Raw genomic sequence first — 26,321 nt, forward strand, 5'->3', positions numbered from 1 at the left:
TGCATCCCTCTCGTGCAATTACAATGCCTGCTTAAGCGTCCTGACTTTGTTGCCGCCTGCCGTACAGTCGTGACCCGTCCAGCTGCTTACAGTCTCCGTGCCCCAACCACGACTCGCTGCCCTCCCTGTATCCTTTCCCATGCTCCAGAAAAAGCGAACGAACCCATTGTCGTGCTCTTTAGCCGCCTTTCGCCCGATGTCATACGTTCTGGCGCTGCATTGCCCAGCAGCAATGAGTCATCCAAGGACTCTCCTGTTGCGTTGCCCCCTGGAAGCGACATCAGCGCAACGGAATATTGGCGCGTCAAGGCTCTACGCCAGGCAATTGCGGAGGCGCGCGATAAGCTCAATCCGCGCTTTGCGATGCTGATCTCCGTGCAGCAGCCGTGGCTGTGGACGTTTGTCTTCCTGAGAGGCCATGACCAGCTACGGCCGGCCCTGCATCGCCTGGCGCCGAATGCAACCCAACTGATGGCCGACCGGCGTCAGGCTGTAACACCTGGGGTATCAATGATTGATGACCTCACACCGGCGAAGGAAGTGGTGCAGCGGCTTCGCCCTCGCATCGTGCACGAGCTACGGCCGCTGCTGTTGTGGATGGGTGAAGAGGACATGGAGAATCCAAATGAGCGAGTTATAGTGCTATTCGTCTGTGCAGATGTAAACTTGCTTGCACAGCGCTTCATCATTGCAGGCAGGGGTGGGACAGCAGGTGGAACCAAATTAACAACGGCAACCAGCTTGTCTGATCTTAACGATGTCGACCTACAACGCACACTGCTAGCCCGGGACAGGCTCTTCGACGTGGTGGACGTGCTGCAGCCGCGCCTGCTGGTCCTGGTGAACTGGCTGGCGGACACGGATAACTGGATATTGGTGCTATGCAGGCGAGTAAGAAGAATAGCGCGACACAAGGGTTAAATAGTGATCACCGGACAGGCGAGCTTGCACCGATGATATCTAATAGTGTACCGTCCAGGCAATCATAGCTAAATCCTGCAACTGCTGTCCAAAAGCCTAGGTCTGCGTTTCAGCGCCGGTACTACCCAAACTGCCAGCAAATCCTGCATACCAAGCTGCAATGTATGACACGACTATTCCCGGCTTATTCCGCCATGCAGGGACCACACGCGACTGGTCACTGGTATCAGCAAAACGCTACCTAACCGAGGGTTTTGTATCTGGTCACAGCGGCGACCACCACAGGCATCAGAGACCACGGTCAGTGACTTCTGCTACTCGAACGCGTGCTCGAAGCGGGGGCAAAAACAAATCGTGCAGTTTTGCCCCAGGTGTCTTACGGCTAAATACTGCAGCTCTACATGCCAGGGCGAGCACTGGAAGGCGGGGCATTGCAGGTTTTGCCCCCGGCTCCAAGCCACTAAGCTGAAGCGTAATGCAGCAACGAATAGCGGCACGGCAAGGGTACGGGCAACTGTACCATCCATAAAGAAACGCTAAGTTGGCGCAGGCGTGTGAGCATTGATATGAAGCCAGATCCGGCCAAGTCGGTGAATGCACGGTCGTTTTCTTGTGTAGCCACACAAAACTCACTTATGCGCGCACACCTCTGCATGCTTAACGAATGCCCCAAAATTTCTTAAATACGTTTATGCAATTGAGCCGTTGCACCCGACAAGCAACGCCTTATGAACATGTGCTTGGCAGTTCTAATTTCATTCGTTGCATTTGTTTGCACGTAAGCTGCTCACGTATGTGCTGTAACCCCTTTGGAAGGTAGCAATCGCGTGGAACTTGGCAGCTTAGTCACGAAGCTGTGAGGTTAATGCTGTCATAATAGTAGAGACAGTGTCCAGAATCTTGAGGGACGTGGACGTTTTCAGAGCATGTCCTCGGCCTTGTACGCCACCATTGTTTTGACGTTATGGACCTGCAGAGCAGCTCCAGTGGTTTTACAGTTGACTTGCATCGTTAAGAGTTTGAATTCACGCACGCACGACACTTACCTTCGTGCTGAATGCGCGCAAGGAGACAATTTCCGCATTCTTGATATTGCGTGCGTCGCTGTCCTCCCTGAAGGCAAGGTTGCATGGGTTTACGCGCATGTAACAGTGTTCTTATGCTGAGGTTAACAGCCAGTATCAGAATGCTCATTGCCAACCAAGTCGTACGTTGGAAAGCTCTGGACGGCACGTGCCAAACCCCAGTAAACTTACCATTCCGCCGGGATCTCGTCGATGTGGTCAGTGTACACCAGGATGTCGATGGAGCCTGCGAGCACACGGTTGGTGCCGGTACCGGTGGCAACGCTCCGTGAGTCGCGTATAATTCAGATGCGATTGACTACAGTATTTGGGTCGCAACCACAGGAGCGCTACACAAGCGATGGACACCAGTTCCGTAGCAACACAAAAATCATGACCTTCTTGTTTGGTCTAGGCGCAATACAATGGCGCAACTCACAGCGGGTGTCAAGGAGGGGTAGGAAGGAGACGCTCGCGCAAATCTGCAGGCAGGAAGCAGCTGTCAGTCATCGATCCACCCGAACAAGTATGTATCCACACAATCGCCAACGTGCCTGGCGCAGGATTCCAGCGATCTCCCCCTTAATTTCGCTCTCTGCCTTCTCGGGCGGCTTCCTGCACGATTTGAACGCACGCAAGAAGGCAGCTCACGTGGCATGAAGTCTATGGCGCATGCGTCACTTCATGCCACCCTTAATAAATAGGTGGCATCTCACCCGCCCGCCACAACTTCCTGGTTCGTCTCAATGTCAAATGTCCATCGCTCCAGGACCTCAGATGTGTTGACATCGGTGATGACCAAGACTAGCTGGCGCAGGTTTCCGGTTTCCAACCACGCTACAATAATGGCTTGAAAGCGTGAGGACAGGCCGCGATGGAAAAAAAGCTTGTAGAAAGCGGTTATCCTTACCTTTGGTTTGCGATAGAACAGTGCTGAGATACTTGTTCAGGCTCTCGTCGTTGCTGACCCAGAGCATAATGCCATATTCTTTCTTCTGCTTGAAGTCCTCCGATGGGTATACACCACGCTGGTAGAGGATACTGCAATCGCCACAAAAGAAAGTGCCCTTGCCAAGGGCAGCTGACAGCTCATGCGCAGCCCCAAAAGAAACGCAACGAACCTTTGGACCGCATATTCAAAATACTGCGTTACTGTTTGCGCAGAGCCCTTGAGGGTGATCGTGCTACGTTGAAGCTGAGTCTGGCACTGCAAGGACATTTCTTGTAAATAACCTATTGATGCTCGAGAACAGAAGCAATGATCAAGGCGTCTCGTGTAGTCTTGGCTCGGTTGTTGAGATGTACACGTGAACTAAAAACTATTCAAATGAAATGACTTCCGTACGGCACCCAATCCGCGGGTAAGGAGTTCCAAGATCCGGCAATCATTTTCTGACGAAGTTAGTTAATTCTATTCTGCCTCCTTTGTTCTGTCTTAGACAATCAAAAGTCTCTTTCCTTGTTGTTGTGTGACGTGCGCCGTGATGTGCATGCGATGAAACGTGCGATGAAACGTGCGATGAAGCGTGCCAGCCACCTGCAAGCTGGGGAAAGGTGCTTGAATCATTCCCTGGGCATAAGCACCTTAACCAAACTTGGTATCAGGTGTGGCACGGCCGGACTCTTATGTGTCTGAACTCTGAAGTGTGTCTGAAGCGTGCCATGACATAACCATGTAGGCTAAGTACTACGCGCGAAGCTATGTGCGTTGACACCAAATTTTGACACGCTGGCCCTGGCCAGCCGCCCCCATCTGCGTCCCAGTTAGGTATGTCCTTGTTGTTCATGCCCCTGATGCAGGCCAGGCATCCCCCAACGATGATTACAAGCCCATTAGTATAGTCCATACAGTGGCAGTCATAGGATAGGCGCCAGTCAGTTCTGTACATGCACAACCACGCCTGCTAATCCCAGTCTACCAGCATCCTGTCCAGTCCTACATCGCACGGTCCGTTTTCAACCCCGGTGCATTTCCCAACTACTTTCCTGATTCCTACAACAGATACAATTATCATCGGTCACATGCCAGGCCTTTTATGACCTCCGATCACGACGTCCGCCCGAATGGCAGTGCTAAGTCCATGTTCAGGTATTCAAATCGTCGAAGTCCTCGACGTCATATTCAACCTCGCTTCGGGCCATGCGGCGTGGCGGCGGTTTTCCGGCAGCCGCAGCCTGCCGCCCCACTCCCCGCTTCCCCGCTGCTGCCGCCGCTGCCGGCACCGACGCCACTGGCCCGCCCCGCTTCTTTGACGCAGCCGCTGGGGGCGGCGGCTCATCGTCTCTGGACGACTCACCCCCGCTGCCTGACGACTCACTCTCTCCCTCCGACCAATCTGCAAGGGCGCGCTTGCGGTTGGCCAGGATCGCAGCCGCCCTTGACCCTATCGCTGGCCTCGTCCCATTCGCTTGTTTAACGGGGACAGCACTGCCGCCGCGCGTGCGCCCCATTGCATGCACCTTCTGGCCGTCCTCGTCGCTGTCACTGTCTTCCTCGGCTTCGGTGTCCACCCCGGACCTTGACCGGGTTTTCTGGCGCCCTGCTGCTGTTGCCGACGCCGCCACTTTGGCGGCAGCGGCGGCTCCGCGGGTTCGCTTGGCAGGCCGGACATCCTCCTCCTCCCCAGACTCGCTCTTGTCACTGCTGGAATCGTCATCCTCTTGCTCCTTCTTCAACCGACTGGACCGGCGCGTCCTTGGCGCCACCTCTATTTTTTTCTGCAAACGAGCTGAAGAGCGACTTGGGTTTGTCCTGCGTTTTCGCCTGGCCCCATCCTCCTCCTCGTCCTCCTCATCGTCCTCTGAATCCTCGTCCTCGTCCTCGTCGTCCTCCTCTGACGCCGAGGCATCCTCGTCGCTGCTGCTGTCAGCCTCATCATTATTTTCATCATTGTCCGCCGCTTCCCGCTCCTCCTCCTCCTCGGCCACCTCGCCCTCCTCCGACTCCACTTTGGCCTTCGCCTTGGTCTTGCCGCCTGTTACTGCACGCCGGCTCTGGTTCTTGGCTGTGGCAGTTGCAACACGCTTGCCGCGCTTGCGGTCGGCCACGGCATTTTCCGCGTCCTCCTCCTCGTCGTCGTCGTCGCTATCCTCGCTCTCTACCACGCCACGCTGGCGTTTCTGGCCCCGACCGCCGCCACCACCGCCCGCGTCCTTCTGGCCTTTACCACCACCAGCGTCTTTGTGTGGCTTTCCAAACGCTGCTTGAGAGCCAAGCAGAGCGGCTGCCTCACGGCTTCGGACGTTCGATATGTCTGCATGCAGCAAACGTGATGCGAAGTAAAGATCATGTTTAGCAAACTGAAGCTACAGCGTGAGAAGTTATCCGAGCAAGACAACCTAGATATTACAGGCACATAATTAAAACCCAACCTTCAAGTATGGAGCCGGACGATTAGGAAACTTAACATTATCATGCTCGGAAAGCTGAACAGTAATTATCCACCTGCCAAATGCAGGCCATTATCGGGGAATCAGTAATGGCCTGCATTTGGCAGGTGGATAATTACTGTTCAGCTTTCCTAGCTGGACTTCTACCACGGGTCCCACCAGCCTCCAATCAGTCAACTCACCAGGCAACGCTGGCGGTGCCGCCGAACCGCCCCTGCGCGACGGGTACCGCTCCTGCGCCACAACAACCGCCTGCTGTTCTTTTTCCTTCTTGGCCGCTGCTGCCGGAGCCTTGTCCTTTTTGGCGGCGGCAGCTTTGCCGGGCTTCCCGGTGGTCGTCTCCACCGCGATCTGGTGGTGCAGCTCCCGCTGCGGGATGATCTGCTTGCGGATGGCGCCCTGCAGCCCCCCAAGGCGATACCAAACTGCCGCCCAAGTGGTGCATAGTTCCGGGTGCTGAGCGGGCATGCAGTAGAGCCGCCAGTGAGGTCGGAAGGCCTGATGCAACGAAGGTGACCACAGCGACACAGGGGCAGGGATTACGACGCCATGTTGAGCACGTGCTTTGGCAAGGTGTTGTCGGTGCTGGAAATGCGAAGGCGTAGGGCCCGGCTGGGGTGTACAGGAGCAGACAGCCTGTCGTGCGTGCCAAACCTCAGTGAACAAGAAGAAGCGAGCAGGAGACGCCCAACAGCAGCTAAACCTACTCTCGGTACTCGCTTCATCAAGTAAGCCAAAACACCGACATGTCACGTTGCCCGCGGTACTCCGTGACGAAGGATTAGGCGCCACCACTGCCTTCCTGCAGGAATAACAACCACCCAACTTCGCCGCGCACCTCATCGACTAACATCGCCTCCAGAACCACTAACGCCGCGCAGAGCTGTTGCGGAGCCGTGGCACCCTCCACAAATGTGCACCACCTATCCTGCCGCGCCGCCGAGCCCCAGAAACGCTTGAAGGCCTCCGCCGGCAGGCTCCGGTGCAATGCCAGTAGCTCTGCTCGGAGCGCAATAGCCTCCGCGGGTTCTTCGGCCGCGGCGCTAGCCTCTGGCAATGCCGCGGAGCCCTGACGCGTGGCGGCGGTGCCGCCGCCGCGGCGCCCGCCGGCCGCCACCACGGTCACCGCGGGGAGGAGCAGCAGCGGCTGCTGCACCTGTTGGGTGCTGCCACCGCCTCCCTCTTCAGCTGCCACGGACTGTTGCTGCTGTGCCTGGTCTTGCTGCTCGCCCTGTGGCGGCTGTGCTACAGCAGCAGCGGCCGGCTTCTGCTTGCCACCCGTGGTCGCTGGAGCTTGGGACGCCGCGATGCGGTCACGGGCGCGCAGCAACGCTGTCCGCAGCGGCCCTTCGCGCATGCCTTTGGGATTTAGCCAACCAATCAGCGCGTTCAGTTGCTCCGGAGTGTGGTGCACCGACCAGGATTGCCCCGGAACAGCATCCACCCCGATTGGCACCGTCCGAGGCCTGGGTCGCTCCTTCGGCAAGCCCCACTCATCCAGCTCCTCCTCCTCCGGCTGCTCCTCCTCGCCGGCCCCAGCCGCCATCTGCACCATCATCTTCTGCTTCTTTTTTTCATCTAATGCCGCCTTCCGTGCCTGTTGCTCGTCCTCCTCCTTCTGGCGCGCCAGTTGCCGGTCGTTGAAGGCTTGCGAGGCCCTCGCTTGCTCCGCGATGGCGTGCCCCGGCGGAAACTGCTCCACCACGACTACCCCTTGGGGCCCGTTCGGGTTGAGGTGGTCAGCACCCAGCCACCAGTACCTGCCGACAAGGTACGGGAAGCATAACTTTTATTGGAGCCACCTCCAGACGTAGTTTGATATCCGTGGAAAAAGCGGCGAAAAACGACTAGATTATCATTGAGAGCTTAAAAATTAATCCAACATTTGTGTAACGCACGCACGTAGACACCCCCACCTGCTCCCATGCCGGTCCTCTCCCAGTGCCTCCTGCCGCACCGCCAGCCCCTCCATCTGCGCCTCCAGTGACATCAGCCGCTTCAACTCCGCCTCGGGCAGCACGGACAGGTCAGTGGGGCGGCGGGATCCACGGGACTTTGCTGCTGCACGGGAACAAAGACCGGAAGGCGGCGGAATCGAATTATGGAAGGTAAAGATGGAGCGTGCGCAGAAAAGTGGGAAAACTTCCATTGCGTTGAGCCCCTGCCACAAGTGCAGGAACGCAGGTTCAGGAGCATCGAGGCGGCCGGTACATGGGCGCACATTTGCAGATAACAGGCTTCAGGCCAGGGCACTATGATATGCTGCGAAACATTGGGCTTTACTCCCGCATATGATAACGCAGGCAATACCGCGTGTCGTCCTCGCAGATTGCCCACACACCTGTCGCCTCGCCGCCGTCCTTGCTGTCCTTCGCCTCCTGAGTTCCGCCTTCCTCGTCGGCTGCTTCCTTTCCCTCCTTGCCGCCCGGCTCTGCACTTTTATCGGCCTTGCCGCCCTTGGATTTGGTCCCTTTCGACTTGGCCCCCTTGCCACCCTTGCCCGCTGCCGCTGCAGCGTCCGGATTTGCACTGGCATCGCCGTCGCCCTCTGGCTTGGGCGCATTTTCCTTCTCGGCCGCAGCTTTCTTCGCAGCCGCTTGCTCCTCCTGCAGCAGGAAATTGAACGCGCTACTCAAAACCTGGCCAACATAAATCATACACTCCAAACAGCAGCTCAGCTCTTCAGGCGTTTGAAAACATTTTGCACGAATGTAAGCTGCGTTATGTAAGCTGCGTTACGATGCACAACACGACAACAATTTGAACGTGGAGTTGATCATCAGGCGCACCCTTCGCTCATCTGTCGACGACGCTTCCTATCCCCCTGCCCGCACCCATGCCTACTCTTCCTTTGCCCCTCTACCTGAATTTGTCGGGCCTTGGACCGAATGGCGTTGGCCTCCACTCGCGCCTTCTTGCGGGTCTCCACGATCTCCTCCAGGGAGTTCCGAAGCGCGTTGGTGTCCAAGGCCAGATCACACAGCGTGGAAAGCAGGGCTAAACGCCGAGCGGGCGTCCAGCCGACGCAGCCGACGCCCCCTACAGCAGCAACCGTAGCGCTGACGGGGCTTCCGGTGGAGTAGTCGTAGTTTCCAAGCAAGTGGGCCAGCCGGAGTAACCCTGATCAGAAGGGGACGACAGGAAGAGTACAACACGAAAAGCGAGGGCTGATTGGGTACCGATGGATTGTATAGAAGTGAGCTTAAGACATGAATGCGGTCATCAGGGTCAAGTCGTGCCAGCTCTAGCTCTCCGCAGGGATCGGCTGGCAGCGGCAGCTGACATGAGGCGCCCCGCTTCGTATTTTGCTTGTATAACCAGTAAACCGACACACACGCCCACGGCTCACCCAGCCAGCTGCTCACCTGCCAGCTCTTGGAGCCCTGGCCGGCTGTTCGCACGCAGTGTGACCCTTGGGCCCTCCGGCACATCGGCCGGTATGCTCAGCGGTGCTTCGCCTACGTCAGCCCCCGCCGTGCCGCCAGCGGCAGGCAGCGCCGGCGCTGCTGTGTCTACCGCCGCAGCCGCGTGGCCGACCCGCGACTGTAACCGCCGCGCCGCCGCCCGGTCGTGCAGATCCGAAACGAGATGGCTGTGACTATGGCAGTGCTGGAAAGCGGGCGAGCAGGGAGACCTGCCGGAGGCGCTGCCGTCGCTAGGAGAGATGGAAGCTCCACCGGCTGCAGCTGCTGACGATCCTGCCGCTCCGCCTGCTGTGCGGCTTGGAGTGGTCGCGCGTGGAGTCCCGCGACGCTCCGCCGCTGCGTCCACGTCCATGGCGTCCTCGCTCTCGTCGTCAGCCTGCGGAAATGAAGGTTCGGCAGTCGAGAGGGACCTGGAAAGCAGAAGTACAGAAACGATGGATACGGACCGGACGAGGCATAACGAAGGTTTGCTTATTCACTGATTTAGTTATTCAAAAAATGCAACCCGTGCAAGAAGACGTGCGCTGGCGGACTGAACCTGCGCTTACATTGGACTGGGCCGTCCAGGGAAGACAGCCGAAGGTGCGATTTTAAGCCAGGAGGGGTGGCGGAAGCGGCATCATGGTGGTGCAACGGGCAGAAGAAAATCGACAACCGCATGGTAAAGTGGATGGAAGAAGCCGCATGCAGCGGCCTGGGCATTGTCATACCTTGGGTAATCCCAGCCCTCGAGCGGTGCAGGACGGACAGAACCATGCTCCCGCAGGGACCTTCGCGATGGTAAGGAGAGGGGTAGAGAAGGTAAAGGTCACTATGTCGCATGAAACAGATGCCAAATCACGCACATTGACCCTCTGCCATCGAGAAAACAAAACGAAGGGGTTGGACAAGCGCCTAAGGGCCAATCGTAACACTGCTGATGTGATAGTCAGTGAACGCCAGGCGGCAGTACAGGCAGCAAAAGTATTTCAGTGGCCGATTGTCAAATACCAGGGCCTAGACCTTGTAATACTTGTACAGTCTCCCAACGTCCTTGTCTGTGTCAGCATTTAGCACAAAGACTAACACCCATGTATGCGGTTTGCCCCCTCGCGCACCTCCAGCAGCGGCGGCTCAACACAGTAACAATGGTATTCGCCATCACAACCATCGCACAGCAAGATGCGGTTCTTGTCCTCGTCAAGCCAGCAAACCCTAGGGCAGGAAAAGAGTAACCGTAAGAGATTGTGAATTATGTTACAACGGCTCCTTTGACCACAAGACCGGATTGACATTTCCTCCGCGGAGTCCCAGGGCGGGTGCTGCTGCGCGCCGACACACACCTAGACAGGCAATTGGCGAGAAAGGGACTTGCCGCGATCGGAACATGTGCACATGTCCAGAGGAGTGAGATCCCACCCGTCGTCTGAGACCCGATTGAGCACCCTCCGGAATCCCTGCCTTGTCAGACTCAAGACGCGCTCCTAGACCGCCAACGTCACCCGCTTGCCTGCATCCGTCCCGGGGATTAAAGAGACGGGTAGGGTCGTCCAAGCTGGATGGGTCACCTTCCTCGTCCTCATCCCCTGCCGCCATAGAGGCCGCCTGCCCGCCCTCCTCCGCCTGCTGCTTGCGGCTACGCGCTCTGCTGCGGCTCTTCCGAGGCTTCCCAGAGCCCTTTCCGGGGTCCTTCCCAGTGCCTCCATCACCGTCCCCGTCAGCGTCCTGCATCTCCGTGTCGGCGCTGGGCTTGGTTGCGGCGTCGGCGCTGGCCGGCGTCGGCGCCGGCAACGCCAGTGTCGCATCAGGGTTCGCCAGTAGTTCGTTCAGTTTGAGTTCCGCCTCATCAGCCAACGCGGCCCGGGCGTCCTGCCAGACACACAGAGCGCGCCGCAGAGAAAAGAAACCGCGTAAGTAGGAGGAAAAGACGCGCAGGGCCATATCACTCTACGGATACCGAGAACTACCGTAAGCACATTCAGCTGTCAAACACAACTACCAACATTACCTCCCGAGTTTTAACAGACGTAAGAGACCAATGAGAGGCCGCATACCAGGTACACGTGCTGTCTGGCCAAGGAAACTAAGTAAACACATGAAAACTGTCAGACACAGCAACCCTGGTGTTCCATGGGCTCCACTCGCCAGTCCGCCACAAAGCCTACAATACTCATTGCATTACGCCGCACATGTATGCCAGGCCATGTAACCCAACCCGCTTCCATCACCCAAATCCAAAGCTCCCCCCGTACCTCGTGGCCGGGAATGCTCTTGCCCTTGGGGCAGCTCAGCGCCGCGCGCCACAGTGCCAGAGCCGACCTCGCATCCGTTGCCAGCGCCTGTAGCCAGTCGCCAGTGCTCTGGTATAGCCCCGCGTCCAGTCGCGCAGCCACCATGTGCAGGTCAACACCCCTGGGAGCACGCAGCACCTCGCCGAACTCGGGCGCGTAGAAGCCCAGCTGCTTGCCGTCCTCGGGCAGGGTCAGCAGCGCATGCAGCAGCCGTCGGCCGCGACGCACCTGACCCTCACCATCCAGGTGCTGCGGCAGCGTCAGAAGCAGCGGAAGTAAACAGCAGCGAGACCGCAGAGAGAGCGGCGAGACCGCGGCGTCAGCAGGACAGCAGCATAAGCGAGCAGGCGAGGTGGCTGGACTGAGAGACGGGCCCTCATATCCGGTCCTTACCCTACACTACCCTACCCTAGCCCCACACCAGCCTACATGGCTGTTAGATACATGTTGCTAAGCGTGGGCCCCTGAATTTCCCTGTAGAGCGTATGCTTCTCTTTTAGAAACGTTCTTACCTGCAAGTCAAAGGACTTGACGCCCTGAAGCGCCCGCTCCGCCGCCGCGCGAGCCCGCGCGTCGTCCGCCGCCAGCAGGGCGTCTGCCGCCCAGCGGGAGGAGGCGTGCGGCAGCAGTGCGATGCGGGACAGCAGGTGTGGGAAGTTGAGACCCGCCAGCAGGTAGTGAAGCCAGTCCTGAGGGGAATAGAAGGCGGAAGGGGAAATAGCGATGTGAGGACGGGGAGAGGGAGGGGGGAGGGGTTGTGCAGTTGCAGGTTGAAAGTCCCTGGGGCTGTGTGAGGGTGCAGTCGAGTGCGGGTAGTGATATTTCCAAGTCAGAAACGATCCAAGGATAGCTATGCACGGGTACATCGTGAATCATGGGGCAGAATAGGACTGGGATCAAGCTTTAGGGTCGAGTTTCAAAGTCGGGGTTTCGACGTTCCATGGGTGGACCGGGCCTCGACATGATTGATGAGGCAACCCGAAGGCAGGTTGTGCAGCAGCATACATAAATTTAGGTCGGTGACCTTACGGGCATAACGAGGAGCAGACATGTACCTGATTGTGCAACCTCAACACCAAAACAGACCACAGCCATCTGCCGTGTAACCATTAGACATCCCCTACCCTGCCCTGCGACGACAACAAGCTCCTGATGCTCTCCCAACAGATAAAAAGCTCGCTTGCACGCCCCTGCTAACAGACCCAGACGACAGACCCCAACACGCACCGCCGGTTCCAGGTTCTGGAGTTGTCCCGGCAGCTGCAGCGTCGCCAGTGCTGAGGAGCGGGGCTCACTGGTAGCCAGGTAGCGAGCAGCAGCTGCGGCAGCCATGTAGCGACGAGCCAGCTCCGGCCAGGTGGCGGCGGTGATGGGGGGCGTGGCAGGGGACAGGTCCCGCCGCTGTGAAGGCACACGCGCGAATAATGGCAACGGCGAGGGCGCAGGCGTATAAAAAAGCGGTTGTTAGTACAGTGAAGCAACAGCAAAGATGCTCTGTGTGCATGAAGTTTAACAAAAGAAGAAGACGGCCATGAGAAGACGAGCAGCAGGAAAAACACTAATGCACTCCTCGTCCGCCGCAAAGGGAGGTACTGGGCCAGACGATGCGCATTGGATACAGACCCGCAGCAGCACATCACATAACTGTCCATCCACACGCACCTGTAGGTTGGATGTCTCCGCGATGTACTCGAGCAGCTCGTCCAGCGCCTCCCCCACCAGCAATCGCACGAGTGACAGATGCAGCTCGTCAGTGGCGCGGCGGGCGGGGGGAGACAGCCGGGCTGGCGCATCCGACACCATGGCCAGCAGATCCGCCAGGGAGGGGACCCGCCCTTCAATACCCAACAGCTTCCTAGGAGGCCGAAGGAGAGGAGGACAAGGGAATGTTGGAAATGAGCATGATGGCAAGCCAGCTAAATTGCAAAAGAAGATGGCAGTGTGCATGATCCTTCCCAAATCAACAGAATTGATGACATCCGCAGGACGCCGTTGGCGGCACCACTGACTCTATAGCCTCGGGCACATTTACCAGAAGGACACATGCATGTCTCATTTATACTATTAGTATATTAGCCACACCTGTGGTCCCAGATGAACTGGTACACTGCGAGCAGCTGCTGGACCTCCTCTGTGCTAAGAGCGGCGGCCAGATCTCCGTCAGCTGCAAGGGCGCCGCTTAGAGTGTACGATAGCTCCAGGGACAGGCCTGGCGGCGCCGGCGACTCTGCGTTAGGCAGCGCCCGCTCATCCACCTGTTGGCCTGCTGGCTGAGAGGTTGGTGGAGCGGCGGCGGCGGTGTCTGTGGCGGCTTCCGTCGACGCCGCGGCGGCGCCCTTGGCCGCGGCACCCGCAGCATCCTATGTTATGGAATGCGGCAAACAAGGAAAGAAGCTCAGTTGCAGTGTGAGGAGAGTCCCGGTACCGGACCTGGATACCAAGCAGCAGCTAACGCCCGTAGAGGGTTCGCGAGAATCTCTTTCCAGACGTTTTTGAGGCGTCTAGGGATTTAAACGTGGATGGGTCGGTGCTGTGTCGCTGGGTCGCGTTCTCGCCAGTGAAAGCCAGCCGGGAAGTTGGGCCGTATGAACACGGTCCCTGCAGCAGCAACAGTAGCAGGCACATTCATGTCTTACCTTTTCCTTCACTTTGGTGGCTTTGGATTTGGATGGCTTCTTCTCCTTTTCCTCTTTGCTCTTCGCCTCCTTTTCCTTGCCCTTTGCCTCCTTCTTTGCCTCCTCCTTGCTCTTCGCTTCCTTATCCTTGTCGGACGCCCCGGCGGCGCCGCCTGCCGCCTTCTCCGCGGCTTTTTCTGCAGCCTTCTCCGCAGTCTTCTCTCGCCGCCTTGCAGCGGCCCGGTCGGACTTCTCCATGGCCTTCAGCTGGAGAGAACGTAGGGCCCACAAAGCCAGGACACGTGGCGGGTGGCAAATTCAGGACCCCAAAGGATAACGAGGAGCAGCGCGCCTATGCGCAAAGGTGGCGTGCAGCAGACAACCCTCACTAAACAAGGGAACCACGCTTGTTAGAGCAAAACACACTCGCCAAATCAAAGGCAAAATAAAAAAAAGACGATGAGCTCTATCTGCATGTTCAGGTGCGACTGCTGGCACAGGTGTCCGTGCGAAGTAAGAAGACACCGGTAGTTCACCGCGAGAGGACAGACCCACCGACCCACCAGCTTCTGGCGCTCTTTTTCATCCGGCTCCATCATGACCAGGGACACCCGCTCTACGAGGCGGTCCAAAACGCCCCGGATCTGGATAAAAGAGGGAAGCAGGGGTCGGCGGACGGGTGTGCAGATGCACATCAAGCAGCAGGAAAGAAGCAGCGAGTGAGTACGCGCGCACCAAATACGCTCTTGGGAAATCCATCAATGGAAGCCAGGTACGTACAGAATCAAATCATACCAGCAAATCATACCGACATACTGTGCAAACGTTCTTCTTTCAAGTAGCCAACAAAGACATGCAAGGCCAAATGGCTAACGGGGACTTAGAGAGCACACAAGACCAGGTAAAAATGGCTCAAGGCAACAGCAAGGCAAGGCATGATTGGCAGGGCAACGAGGTGGTCATACTGACTGGTGCCATGCATGTCGATACGGTATCTGCACAATTAGGTAACCGGAGGGCGCCAATCGCCATAGATGTGCATGTTCAACGGGAGGTGAAGTAACCTGATGTGGACTCCTCCGATACTGCCGCCCCCGCTCACCTCCAGATCTTCACGCGTCATCCTGCCCGACTTGTCAATCTTGCTCTTGCTGCCGCCGCCGCCGCCCGTCTTGCCTTCCGCATTGGACTTCGCGGTGGATTTCTTCCCTGCGCCGGTGGTGGCCGCGCCAGCAGCTGCGCCGCCGCCGCCGCCGCCGCCACCCGACGTCGTCGCCGCCGCGGCGGTTGCCAAACCCTCCAGCCCATCCCAAGACGCCGGCTCTACCGGAGCTTCCGCCGTGGGCGACGGCGGCGGCCGATCCACGAACGCCTCAATCGACAGCTGCTGCTGCCGCTTGCGCTGCTTGGTCGCTGCGGCGGCAGCACGCCGATTGGGCGCCGCTGATAGTACGACATTGCGCTTCGTAGCGATGCCCGTGGCCTCCAGGTCCCACGAGTTCCGCTGCTGTACGAGCAAGTAATCCTCGCAGGACTCGACTCCAGGAAGGGCTTCTAGCAGCTGCAGCACGCGCACGTCCGACAGCCCGAAACAGTCCATGCCCCACACTTTGCCCACCGGCGGCATCGCCGCCAGCGCCCGCTGCACTTCCGTCGGCTGAGCACCGGCACCGCTGGGCTTGGCCCGCTTGCATAGCGCTACTGCGGCGGCCTGGAGGTCAACGACAGCTGACCAGGCAGCGTCGGGCGCAGCGGCTACATGTACGAGCAGCGGCTCCACCGGCGGACTGCTGCTGGCCGCAGCCGCAGCGGAAGCATCTGGATTCGGCTCCAAGAGCACCGCAAAGGAGGGCCCCTCACTATCGCCCTCGCCGCCATTGTTGCTGCCCGTACGGATTTCGCTGATGAAGCGGTACGGCGGTGGTGGCGGCGGCGGCAGTGCCGGCTGCTTCGCTTCGCCGCCTTCGCCGCCAGCTGGCTCCGGTGCAGACCCCGCTTCGCCTGCTTCCTTGGGGGCAGGGTCGTCTTTCTTCTTCGCTTTCTTCTTTGCGCTCCCGGGGCCGGACGCGGAGTCGTGCGGTGGAACCCACGCGGCTTTGTAGCCCAGCGGCCAGATGTGGGTCGCGTCATAGAACCCAGGGGCCTTATGGAAGGCCCCCAGGCTCAGGATCGTGACGCCTGAGACACGCAGCCAGGTATTTGGCAAGCGGGTTGCGGGTTGCGAAAAAGGAAAGGATGGCTAGGTAAAAAATCATTTCAAAACCGGCAACCATACATGCATGCAATCAGGCCGATAGACAAAACCGGCACAGACAGGCAAACCAGCGCACATAGCAGTTAGGTAAGCAGACAGAGAGCAGAGTGAAAGGCACTCAAAAGCACTCAGGCATAACACTACAGGCATGAACAAAACGATCTTCGCAGGAATGCTCTCCAATGCATTCCGACGTGACCATTCCTGGAAGGCATCTCGTGTGCGGCGGCCCTACGATACACCCCAGCTCTTTCTCACCCCTGTCAGTGGCGAAGGGCGGGGTTAACCCCAGGTCCTTCGCCCGCTCCTTGGCCGCCTTGAGCGCCTCCTTGCGGGGAAGCTCCAGCGGCAGGGTCCACTTGTTCCCGCCAGCGGCAGAGCCCGGACCCCGACCGGTAGCCGGCGGCGATGTGGGGACTACTGTTGCTGCACCCGCCGCTTGGGCTCCCGGCGTTGCGGCGCCCTCCTCAGCCGGCTGAGCGCCAGCAGCCTTCTTCTTAGAACCCTACGCATAACGCAGTACGGTGGCGAAATCTGTAGAGACAGCATTGGCAGTGCCTCGTTTATTGGTATGAAAGGTATGAAAGGAGCGCCGGAGGAGGCTTCAGGTGTGCACCCACGGGGGATGAATGTGCGGCGCAGGGCACGCCTGATACTGGACTATGGAGACAGCGACAGGGGAGAAACCCCACTCTTAGCCTTGAAGCTGCGCCCGCCCTTGAAGCTGTGACGGGTACTCTGTCTAGGGCGGTACGTGAACGGAGCCACCAACGCCCACCTCCCTCCCTCCAATGGCAATGGCGATCCAGCCCTCACCCCGGTACACATGCCGTAACGGAAACGAACCCGTACCTTGCTGCTGGCAGCCCTCTTAGCTGCGCCGCCAGCACCTCCGCTGGGGTCCAGTCCCAGTATGCGGAGCACCTCGGCCCTGGACCTGAGGCCCAAAGCAAGTAGGTGCTATTATGATTGGAAGGGTATAGGGGTATAGGGACTGAGGCAACCCAGGTAGGACAAGGCTCGTCCGGTGGAGGGGTGCCATATGCCCAAACCAGGCCTAACAGGAACAAGCAAGGCATAGCATGATAACCCGCCGCGGTAGGACACGCAATAAGACGGCTGCGAGCAATGATGAGGCTGGACTCCGGGCATCACCCGGAAAGGGTTTCTGAAGACGATCGATGATCGGCAAGGATCGACAGGGAAAATCCTACACCATTCACCATACCTGATCATGCGACCCTCAGGGCTCTTGTAGTACAAGTCGTACTGCCCGGCTGAATTCCCCCCTACGCGCATCTTGTAAACTCCCATCCATCCCTGGGGCAGCGTGCCGCCTGCGGAAATATACCGTACATTGACGAACAAGATTAGAGGTGTCCGAAAGGGCGCTTTTTGTAACAGCGCTTTGTCATGTGTATTTCATGGGTGAGGAGCAGCCTCGGGAGCTCGACACGTACTGCCCCGTGCGCTCTGACACTTAGCCGCCGCAACCATGCCACGTCACCGGCTGGCGGTGCACCAACACGCACCCCCTAAGAGCCAGCCAATCGGCACCTCTGCTGCCGCACCACCTACCCAGCGTACCTCCGATGTTCCAGCCCAACCCAAACGGTTGCATTCATCCAAACGGGACGGGGCTAAACCCTACAGAACCCCAAGCTGACAACCACACACGCACCCAGGCTGGCCACGTAGGCCCGGAGCTTCTCCGCCGCAGCTGGGTCCTCCCGCGTTGGTCGATCCGCAGGTGCCTTCCGGGCGCTGGCATTGCTGTTTGCAGCTGTGCCAGCCGTATCGGCAGCTGCGGTGCCCCCGGCGCCATGCGTTGCCGACGCGGGTGTTTGCGCTGAGGCAGCACCTGCAGCAGCTGCTCCGCCGGTACTGCCATTGACTGCTGCTGAGTCAGCCATGGCCTCGTCGTCGCTGGCCGCCTCGCCGTCGCCCTTCCAGTCTTTATTGCCTTTCGACTGCTGCTGCTGTTCTTCCTCTTGCTCTTCTGTTTGCTGTTGTGTTCCATCGTTCACAGCTCCCTCCGCTGCCTCCTCCATCTTACTGTCCTCGGAGGCCATTACGCTGATCCTCTGTAGCCAGCAGCCGTCGCCACCGGCACGCGGATCCGGTCAAGTTAAAAAAGAGTCAAGAGGACCAGTGCTTGTCAGCAAGCACGAAGGTCCAAAAGGTAGCGCGTTAAGGTGTTCGCATGGCTGCCCAGAGGTTGGCCGTGGCCATGCGGCGCCCTGTCCTGCCCTGCACCACCACAGGCCACAGCGTGCAGCAGGACCAAACACGTCCAGTCGGCAACCCCCGCGTTCATCCCGCGATGGCTTGGGCGAAAATGATGCGCGATATGGAGATGACTTCAGGGGCAGAGGGGGATGGGCTTTGGGAGGTGTACGGAAAGAGGCGCCGGACCGCGGCAACACAGCACGGAGAAGGCTGAGAGGAAGAGGTAATGCCGTTAATGGCGGTTGCAGGGTCGCCATGAACCATTCGAATACGTTGCAAGGTGGGTTGCTACTTGAAGTGGTGACATGGGAGGAGGGTGGAACATGCCAGGCCACTCCACGGACAAGAGGGCACACCGGGGAGCAAAGCTCGAGGGAGGGGTACAGTCAACAACGATGCAGCCTGACATGCTAGAATTGGCACGAGCACACATCCCGCACAGTCAAACAGTAGGACATCACTATTTTACATACATAGAATATTATAAATTGTTTTGGGGAAAACAGGACTGGAACCGGGAATGAAAGGGAGTGTTTTCGTGCTATGAACCCGCGCGCAGCGCGCCAAACTACAGCCGCGCAAACTGGCAGTAATGAGGGTAATGGTAAAAGGTGCAGGTTACAGATGCCACGTGTTTTAGTTAATTCAGCAGGGTTAAGCGCCCCCTGAGTTAACTTCACCCTTGCGATTAAAGAGCTTGCTGATAAAGGTAAGAGACCACGAAACACGAGTGGCCCTTTCCCCTTCTAGGGGGGGGGTGGTGGCGTCAAAGCCATCGCTCTGCTTGCAGCTGACAAGCGCTTGCAACGTGGATACAAGGGTCGTTCTATATCAAGGCCTGACGCAATAGTCGTCCGAGACCGGGCGTCACAGCGGGCACGGTACCACATACAAATAACTGCCAGCGCCGCAGGTAGGATTATAAGGACAGTGAAAGCGCTGTATATCATTATCAACTACCAAATACGCTTGCAGCAACTCAATGGAAAGCCTTGGACAGGTTGCGCCTTTGTTTGGAATCCTCCCAAAGCTTGTGGCCTACCCCCGTCCAGTCCCACTGCCATAAGCAAAGGCTTACGGCAAATAATAACGTCTCGCCAAGGCATGCATACGCACCTTTTCAAATTGGAGGGGACTTTCCCGCCACGGTGCCCCGAACAGCTGCCGCTCCGAGGTTATAAGCTGCTCTTGATACACGATCCAATAATCTAATAAGGTTGAGAACAGAAAAATGTGAGCAGGAGACCACAGCCTTCTTCCTACTCTGCGGCGTAGATGTAACTGTATGCAGGACACGTACTCGGTTAATTCAGCTATTATATGATGCAGCTTGTCGCGAACCTTGTCTGGCTTGTCAACGTTGGAAGTGATCACCTACAGTATGGAACGAATGAAAAACAATTCGGGTTGCCGTACGGCTTGGTGTGCGGCAGTTCGCAGAAAAACACGTATGTCGTCGTCAAGTGTACGCAACAGCATCCAAATGGCTCAGTTTGAGATGCAACGCGCCGGGCGCTGCGCTCGGCGCTGCCAATCGGCGCTTGGGTCGTGGCCAACGGCTCTGCGACTCCAACGCCCAACCCATATAGATCAATGTCCCGTAAATTACAACAAACATTCAGCCTATGGGCAATTCATGCTGATAACTGACGGAGCTGCAACGCCCCGGCTTAGCAGGACGATGCTCCGGGCCTCGCCGGCGATAACCGAGCAGGCCCCGGCCGCAGCGGAGGCTAGTGCACAGTCATACATCTGCACCAGTGTTACAGCTACGAAAGTGGATGAATTCATAGCGGAGATCCAGGAGGCAGCTGCGAGCGGCGTCGACATCATTGAACTCCGGCTCGACTTCCTCACCGATTTTGATCCAGAGCAGCATCTGCAGCGGATCACGTCCTCCTGTCCTTTGCCGTACATCGTCACTTACCGCCCCGTCTGGGAGGGGTGAGCTTGCGGGTCAGGAGCGCCCATGTATGCGGGGCGCGCTGTAGCTTAGAGCCCCGTTGCCTGTGCAATCGGGGGCAACGCGTATGAGCCGTAAGGCGTTCAAGGCTTGTCCCCTCCAAATGGACACTTTTGGTCGTGAAGCTTTCTCCGACGAGAACGCGCTCGGCCCGGATTGCACAAGCAAGGGCTCCAGGCAACTCGGCAGGCCTAAGAATTCAAGCATAGCATAACAATGAACCTTAGCGGGAACGTGCCGCAGCCAGTCCTGGGGATGCCAAGGCGCAGTGTGTGTGGGGGGGGGAAAGTGAGCGGGGAATCAATGAACCACCATCAGCGGGAAAGGATTTTATATGGATGGGGGGCAGGGGAGATGCAGAGCTCGGACGCGTATTTCCTTTGACGTGCGTTGGAAAGAGAGTGTGTGTGTGTCTATATGGTGTGGGCTGGAGGAAAATAGCCAAGGGGTTCAACCCAACCACCCAACCCAACCCCACATGCGTCCCCATCGCAGGGGCAAGTATGATGGTCCGGAACCGGAGCGTCTTGCCGTACTCAAGATGGCAGCGCTGATGGGTGCGCCGTACGTAGACGTGGAATTCAAGGCCTCGCCGTACTTTTTTGCAGGTGAGACTGGGTGGAGTCAGGGCCGGGCCGTAAAACCCTAAGTTCCGCACAGTTGCTGGGGCCCCCTCGTCCATATAAGCGGGGGGCGGGTCATGTGTGTGGGGGGTGGATGTGTGTGAGGAGAGGGGGGCTGAGGGGTGCGAGGTGGGATAAACGACACGAGGAGCCATTCACGTGCGGTGAGGGGATGGGTTGAGGCAGTGCGATGGCGGCGGCGGCAGTAGCGGCAGTAGTCGCCCGAGCAGTGGCAGCGGCAGCTGTAAAGACATGCGCTGGGTGCGGGTTGGCGTTGCGGCACCCTGCGGCATGGGATGGCGTCAGGGAGGCGTTCCGGATTGGGGACGAAGAGGTGGTGGGCGCAGCCAGCGGTGTTCCATACCTGTGAGCCCCTATCAGCATAAGCAGTGGCTGAAGAGGAAGCATCGTAAAGAAGGAGAAGCGGTGCGGCCAGCATCATCATCATCAGCAGCAGCAGCAGTAGCAGGAACGCAATGACCAGCAGTAGCATCTGTGGTGGAATGCGACAGATGTAGCCCGGGCCTGGCCTGGGCTGACTTACCTGGCTCAACAACAAGGACCTTTCGAACCCTTCCGAATACCTTTCTGTATCTGGGCCAGACCTCATGTCTGGTTCCCTGTCTGCCGCTCCCGTCCTCCCTTCACTTCCTCCCTCCCCTCCACCCCTCCCTCCCTTCGTGGTTCGTCTTTCTCTCCCTCCCTTACCTCCCTCCCTCCCTTCACTCCCATGCCTCCCTCCCTACCTACCTCCCTTCACTCCCTTACCTCCCTCCCTACCTCCCTTACCTCCCTACCTCCCTCCCTACCTACCTACCTACCTACCTACCTACCTACCTACCTACCTTACCTACCTACCTACCTACCTACCTTACCTACCTTACCTACCTTACCTACCTACCTACCTACCTACCTACCTACCTACCTCCCTTACCTCCCTACCTGCCTCCCTTCCCCCCAGACCCCCACGAGGTGCCCCTGTCCACCAAGGTCATCCTCTCGTACCACGACTTCCAGCAAACCCCGGAACCTGCCGTACTGGATCGCCTGGCCTCCGCCATGCGGGCCGCGGGAGCTGATATCGTCAAGCTGGCGGCCATGGCCAACGACATAACCGACGCAGCGAGAATGTTGGACCTGCTGCGGAAGAAGGACGGTGGGGCGGGGGACTCCTCACTGTCTCAGGAAGGCTGCGCTCTTGCCACCATATCCGACGTTTTGGGTTTTGTGGCTGGCGATAAAAAGACATTTCGTGGCTTGGCCAAGGTCGGAAAACCTACACTGCAGTCCTAAAATAATGTGATGTAGAAACTGCGGGCTTTTCAAAACTCCATTAGAAAAGCACGGTGTTGCTGGTTTCTTAAGACGGCAAAAGCCTCTTGAATTAAAGTTGTTCTTACGGTTTCTGCCTATCCATGATTAGCCGCCGCCGCCGCCGGTCCCTACAGGCCCCATGATAGCGCTGTCCATGGGCGAAAAGGGCCAGATTGTACGGCTCCTAGCAGCCAAGTACGGCGGCTACCTTACCTTTGCCGCCATGTCCCCAGAGCGCGCTTCCGCGCCCGGCCAGCCGGACATTGGCAAGCTGGCAGGGCTGTTCGGCTACCGCCGCCAGGGCCCCGAAACCAAGGTGTACGGCATCATTGGCAACCCTGTATCGCACAGCAAGAGCCCGCTCATTCACAACACGGCATTTCAACACGTCGGTGCGTGATGGGCCCTGCGCCAATGAATGAGGACGGAGGAGGGCGAGGAAGGAGGAGGGCGAGGAAGGAGGGGAGAGAGGGGGGAAGGGCGGCAGAGAAGGGGGGAATCGAGGGAATGGAGGGAGGGAAGGAGGTTTCCTTTCGTTGGGAAGAACGAAAGATGGGCATGTCTTCTTCCCGCTGTTCCTATCCATCCGTTTGCCCTCCTTAGCGCACTCACATTCACACAAACAAAGTTGTGCATGTGACATCTCCAATCCGCCTTCTTTACGTCTCGCAGCTCAGTTCACTTAATCACCGACACACATACATACGGACATTTCCTCCCTCCTCAGGCTTTGACGGCGTGTACGTGCCCCTGCTGGTTGATGACCTGGAGCGCTTTCTGACCGCCTTCAAGGACCACGAGGACTTTGCTGGCTTCTCTGTCACCATCCCGCACAAGGTGACGGTTGGGGTGACGCTTATGGTAGTTGTGGTGGTTATGGTCGTTGTGGTCGTGGCGGCAGTGGTGGTGGGGGTATGGCGGTTGTTGCTGTTGTTGTAGTTGTGGTTTTGTGGGTCGATGAAGAGGGCCGCCGCAGGGAAACACAGCGCGGGGGAGTAGTAGACCAGGACGGCGACCCGGAGGGGGGGCGCCCCAGAGAGGTCATTTCTGGTTGATTGCCAACCAGAACACCACCGCCGCCACCACCCTTTCCTATCAGTGAATCAATTGATTAGCACACGTGCGTGGGATGTAGAGCGCGGGAAGGCGCGACTTGTAGAGGTGGAGGTGGAGGTTGGGGTAGAGGGTGGAGAGATTGACGTAGGGTGGAGATATCGCCCAAGGGGGAAATGGGAAAGAGGGAGCGCTGCTCAGTGTTGCACACCGTCCACGTTGGCTTACAAACGCGCAAACAACAACAACAACAACCGCTACTATCACAACAACAAGCAAAAGCATTACCGCTCAATCTAAACAGATTAAGTCGGATGTCGGCGCCTATCTGCCATTTCCGTACTTTGCGTCCGTACTGCGTACGCAGCCCAACCCGCCAACGATGCTTCGTTCCGCGCGCGCTCACATGTACGGCACCTTTGCACGGGAAAACACACACCCACACCCACAGGAGGCGGCCCTAAGGTTGGCGACGGAAGTCGACCCGGTGGCCCGCCAGATCGGCGCGGTCAACACCCTGGTCCGGCAGCCCGATGGGTCGTTCAAGGGCTTTAATACAGATTGGCTAGCGGCCATCTCGGCGATCGAGCACGGGGTGGCTGGTGAGCCCGGCAGGGCGGCAGCAGGCGCTGTCGAGGAGGCGCCGGTGGCCGGAGGGAAATCTCCCCTTCAGGGCAAGACGGTGGTGGTCATAGGGGCGGGGGGCGCCGGCCGGGCCCTGGCCTTTGGTGCTGCTACCAAGTGAGTGCCTCCGCCTGTCTGTCTGTCTGTCTGTCTGTCTATCAGTCTGTGTGTCTCCCCATCTGTCTGTCTGTCTATCTGTCTGTGTGTCCCCCCATATGTCTGTCTGTCTGTCTGTGTCTTCAGGAACTAAGCCGCGAGGAGGAAATGGCGGTGCCTGTCTGTCTGTGTACATATCTGTCTGTCTGGATGTTGTTCACCCGGCGCTGTACGGCGCACTCGCACCCGCAACCACATCCATTCGCGTTATGGAAACCACAGCAACAGCGCAACCTCGTCTTAACCTGGATTTCTTGGATTCCCACCCACATTCGCATCGTCGACACCACACCACCTCACCGCCCCAGAGGCGCCCGGGTGGTCATCGCCAACCGCTCTCGTGAAAAAGCCGACCTGTTAGCGGCGGCGCTAGGCAGCTCCGCGACCAGCTGTTCCTGGGAGGACCTGGTTTCGGGGCGGGTAACGGGAGACGTCCTGGCCAACAGCACCTCCCTGGGCATGACCCCCCACGTGGAGGAGAGCCCCGTCGGACCGGAAGTGGCGGCAAAGGTGCGTGGGCGATTACCAAAAAGTACTTCCCTGTACCAAAAAGTACCAAAACGTACTTCGCGGGGTAAGAAAAATGCCGTACATGCAAGGGCTTTTAACTTATACCAGTTGATGGTACGTTATGTCCTGGCAGCGGGGCAACACTCAAGGTCTCAAGCGCGCTAGCAGTGGTCGGGTCGGGTCGGGTCGGGTGACTTGAGGGATTGGCGGGTGGGGTGAAAATAGGCCCAGGGCGGGCCGTAATGGGTCTCACGGGCCCCATGTGCAGTCCGCTCTCGCATCTTCTCAGTGTGTGGGCCGCGTGCCGACCGAAGCTGGAATGGCCTTAGGAGAAAGGTTTTGGAGAAAGCCTCGTGTGTCACCAGCGTTGCTGATACGCTAACAGCTGATGTATCTGGTTGTATTTGGTCGTTTGCATGCAGAGGCCGATTTTGCTCGTTTCAGATATAGGTATTTTACTTTTTACTCATGATGATGATGATGATGATGATGATGATGATGATTTCAGGGCTTTGGGTTTTCTCCTCATCCACCTTGACGTCGTCGCCGTACTGTCCTCCGCGTTTACCTCATCGACTTTGCAGTACAAGGTCGTATTCGACGCCGTATACAACCCGCTGTGGACGAGATTGCTGCAGGACGCTCGCGCGGGTGGTGCTGTCCCCGTGGACGGACTGCAGATGTTCGTCGGCCAGGCGCTTGAGCAGTTCCGCCTCTTCACCGGAGGTCTGGAACCGCCGGCGGCACTCATGGAAAAGACAGTCATGGACAACTTGGGGGTCTCTGGTGGCGGCGGGGCCGGGGGGAGAACTGACCAAATGACCAAATAATGGGTAGGGGTAGGGTGGTACGGTGAGGGGTTAACAGGGTGAGCGTCTTCCCCAGCAGGGGGGCTTGTGAACCGAGCGGAGCCACGCACTCAACATAGCGCTTCTATTGGCTGCTTTAGCCCGGGGGGGGGTGTATGTGGCTCCAGAAACCTGTCGGGTTTTAATAGGGGAGAAAGTGCGTGTGTGTATGTGTGCGTGTGTATGTGTACGCCGTTTGACGGAGCTGCGGCTTTATCCAGGGGGTGGCAGGAGGTGGCGGGTAGGTAGACTGAGGACGGGACGGAAGGCGCGACGGAGGGGAGTTGTAGTAAGTTGAAAGTGCGAACCGTGGATCTGTCTGATCGGAAGGCGCGGGGGAGATGTGCAGTCAGCCGTCCTAGTCAGTCAGGGAGAAGGAGGGAAGCGAGTGTTGTGCCTTGACCTAGCTAGCTATGGAATCGACGCGACCATCCTACTTTGGACTGATTGCGCCATGTTGTGCTAAGCTCGTTCCACGTGGCCGAGCGGTGTCCAGACAGTCAAGTCCATCAGGCTGCCAAGGCAAACCCAGAACGACCTTTGTATATGTGTGCTTGTGTGTCTCTGTATGTTTCTCTGCGTGTGTCGCACCTCGGCGGACAGAAATGGTATCATCAAAGCACGATATGGATTAGTCCCAGCGATGCCCGTTAATTTCAAATACTTACGGCAACGGCACTATGGAGCTGTTATAGTCGGAGTAGCATGCCGCCGCGCCCGCGAGCTTGGGCCCATACACATATATGATGTGTGAAACAGGGGGGGGGGGTAACTTCACCCGTGGCAGCTATCCTGCGAAACCCTGGCTTCCCCGGTATTTTGGGGCACCCACATCCAGTCACCCTAGTCAACTTCTCAGTGGATAGCTCAGGTTCCGCACCCACCACCAGCATTCAACGGAATCTGCCGGGTCGACAGCGGCCCAACTCCATCCCTGGTCGGCTTGCAGGTTAACTTTATCCCAGGTCACCACCGTCCATCAACTAGGGGCGCAATACCTTCCACCATCGGAAGGATTTTAACCCTGGCAGGTCTCCATCCCGGGATCTCCCGGGGGCAATG

General features: G+C 58.1%; 3 protein-coding genes across 3 annotated transcripts; 1 reads left to right on the forward strand and 2 right to left on the reverse strand.

Annotated features, from left to right (window-relative positions):
• Positions 1-902: 902 nt before the first annotated feature.
• Positions 903-3,204, reverse strand: VOLCADRAFT_82057 (mitotic spindle assembly checkpoint protein; the record flags this gene model as incomplete). The annotated part of the gene is made up of 8 exons (XM_002953007.1): positions 903-1,891; positions 1,968-2,034; positions 2,178-2,232; positions 2,425-2,467; positions 2,540-2,600; positions 2,702-2,822; positions 2,896-3,026; positions 3,107-3,204. 8 exons carry the CDS (start codon positions 3,202-3,204, stop codon positions 1,841-1,843), a joined length of 627 nt encoding a protein of 208 aa, XP_002953053.1. The 3' UTR covers positions 903-1,840.
• Positions 3,205-3,793: 589 nt separating this feature from the next.
• On the reverse strand, positions 3,794-18,011 carry VOLCADRAFT_105771 (uncharacterized protein; the record flags this gene model as incomplete). The annotated part of the gene is made up of 23 exons (XM_002953008.1): positions 3,794-5,239; positions 5,558-5,873; positions 6,214-7,135; positions 7,292-7,436; positions 7,717-8,105; positions 8,165-8,495; positions 8,741-9,176; positions 9,511-9,570; positions 9,898-10,122; positions 10,199-10,648; positions 11,032-11,250; positions 11,299-11,319; positions 11,583-11,759; positions 12,298-12,471; positions 12,733-12,925; positions 13,153-13,430; positions 13,707-13,952; positions 14,249-14,329; positions 14,788-15,863; positions 16,198-16,444; positions 16,792-16,876; positions 17,168-17,276; positions 17,621-18,011. 23 exons carry the CDS (start codon positions 18,009-18,011, stop codon positions 4,071-4,073), a joined length of 7,740 nt encoding a protein of 2,579 aa, XP_002953054.1. The 3' UTR covers positions 3,794-4,070.
• Positions 18,012-19,849: 1,838 nt separating this feature from the next.
• Positions 19,850-25,241, forward strand: VOLCADRAFT_82062 (uncharacterized protein; the record flags this gene model as incomplete). The annotated part of the gene is made up of 8 exons (XM_002952914.1): positions 19,850-20,112; positions 20,627-20,768; positions 21,727-21,910; positions 22,203-22,460; positions 22,796-22,905; positions 23,573-23,862; positions 24,210-24,411; positions 24,996-25,241. 8 exons carry the CDS (start codon positions 19,850-19,852, stop codon positions 25,239-25,241), a joined length of 1,695 nt encoding a protein of 564 aa, XP_002952960.1.
• Between the last annotated feature and the right edge of the window lie 1,080 nt (positions 25,242-26,321).

The sequence above is a fragment of the Volvox carteri genome (assembly GCF_000143455.1).
Source record: "Volvox carteri f. nagariensis unplaced genomic scaffold VOLCAscaffold_33, whole genome shotgun sequence".
NCBI classification, from domain to species: Eukaryota; Viridiplantae; Chlorophyta; class Chlorophyceae; order Chlamydomonadales; family Volvocaceae; genus Volvox; species Volvox carteri.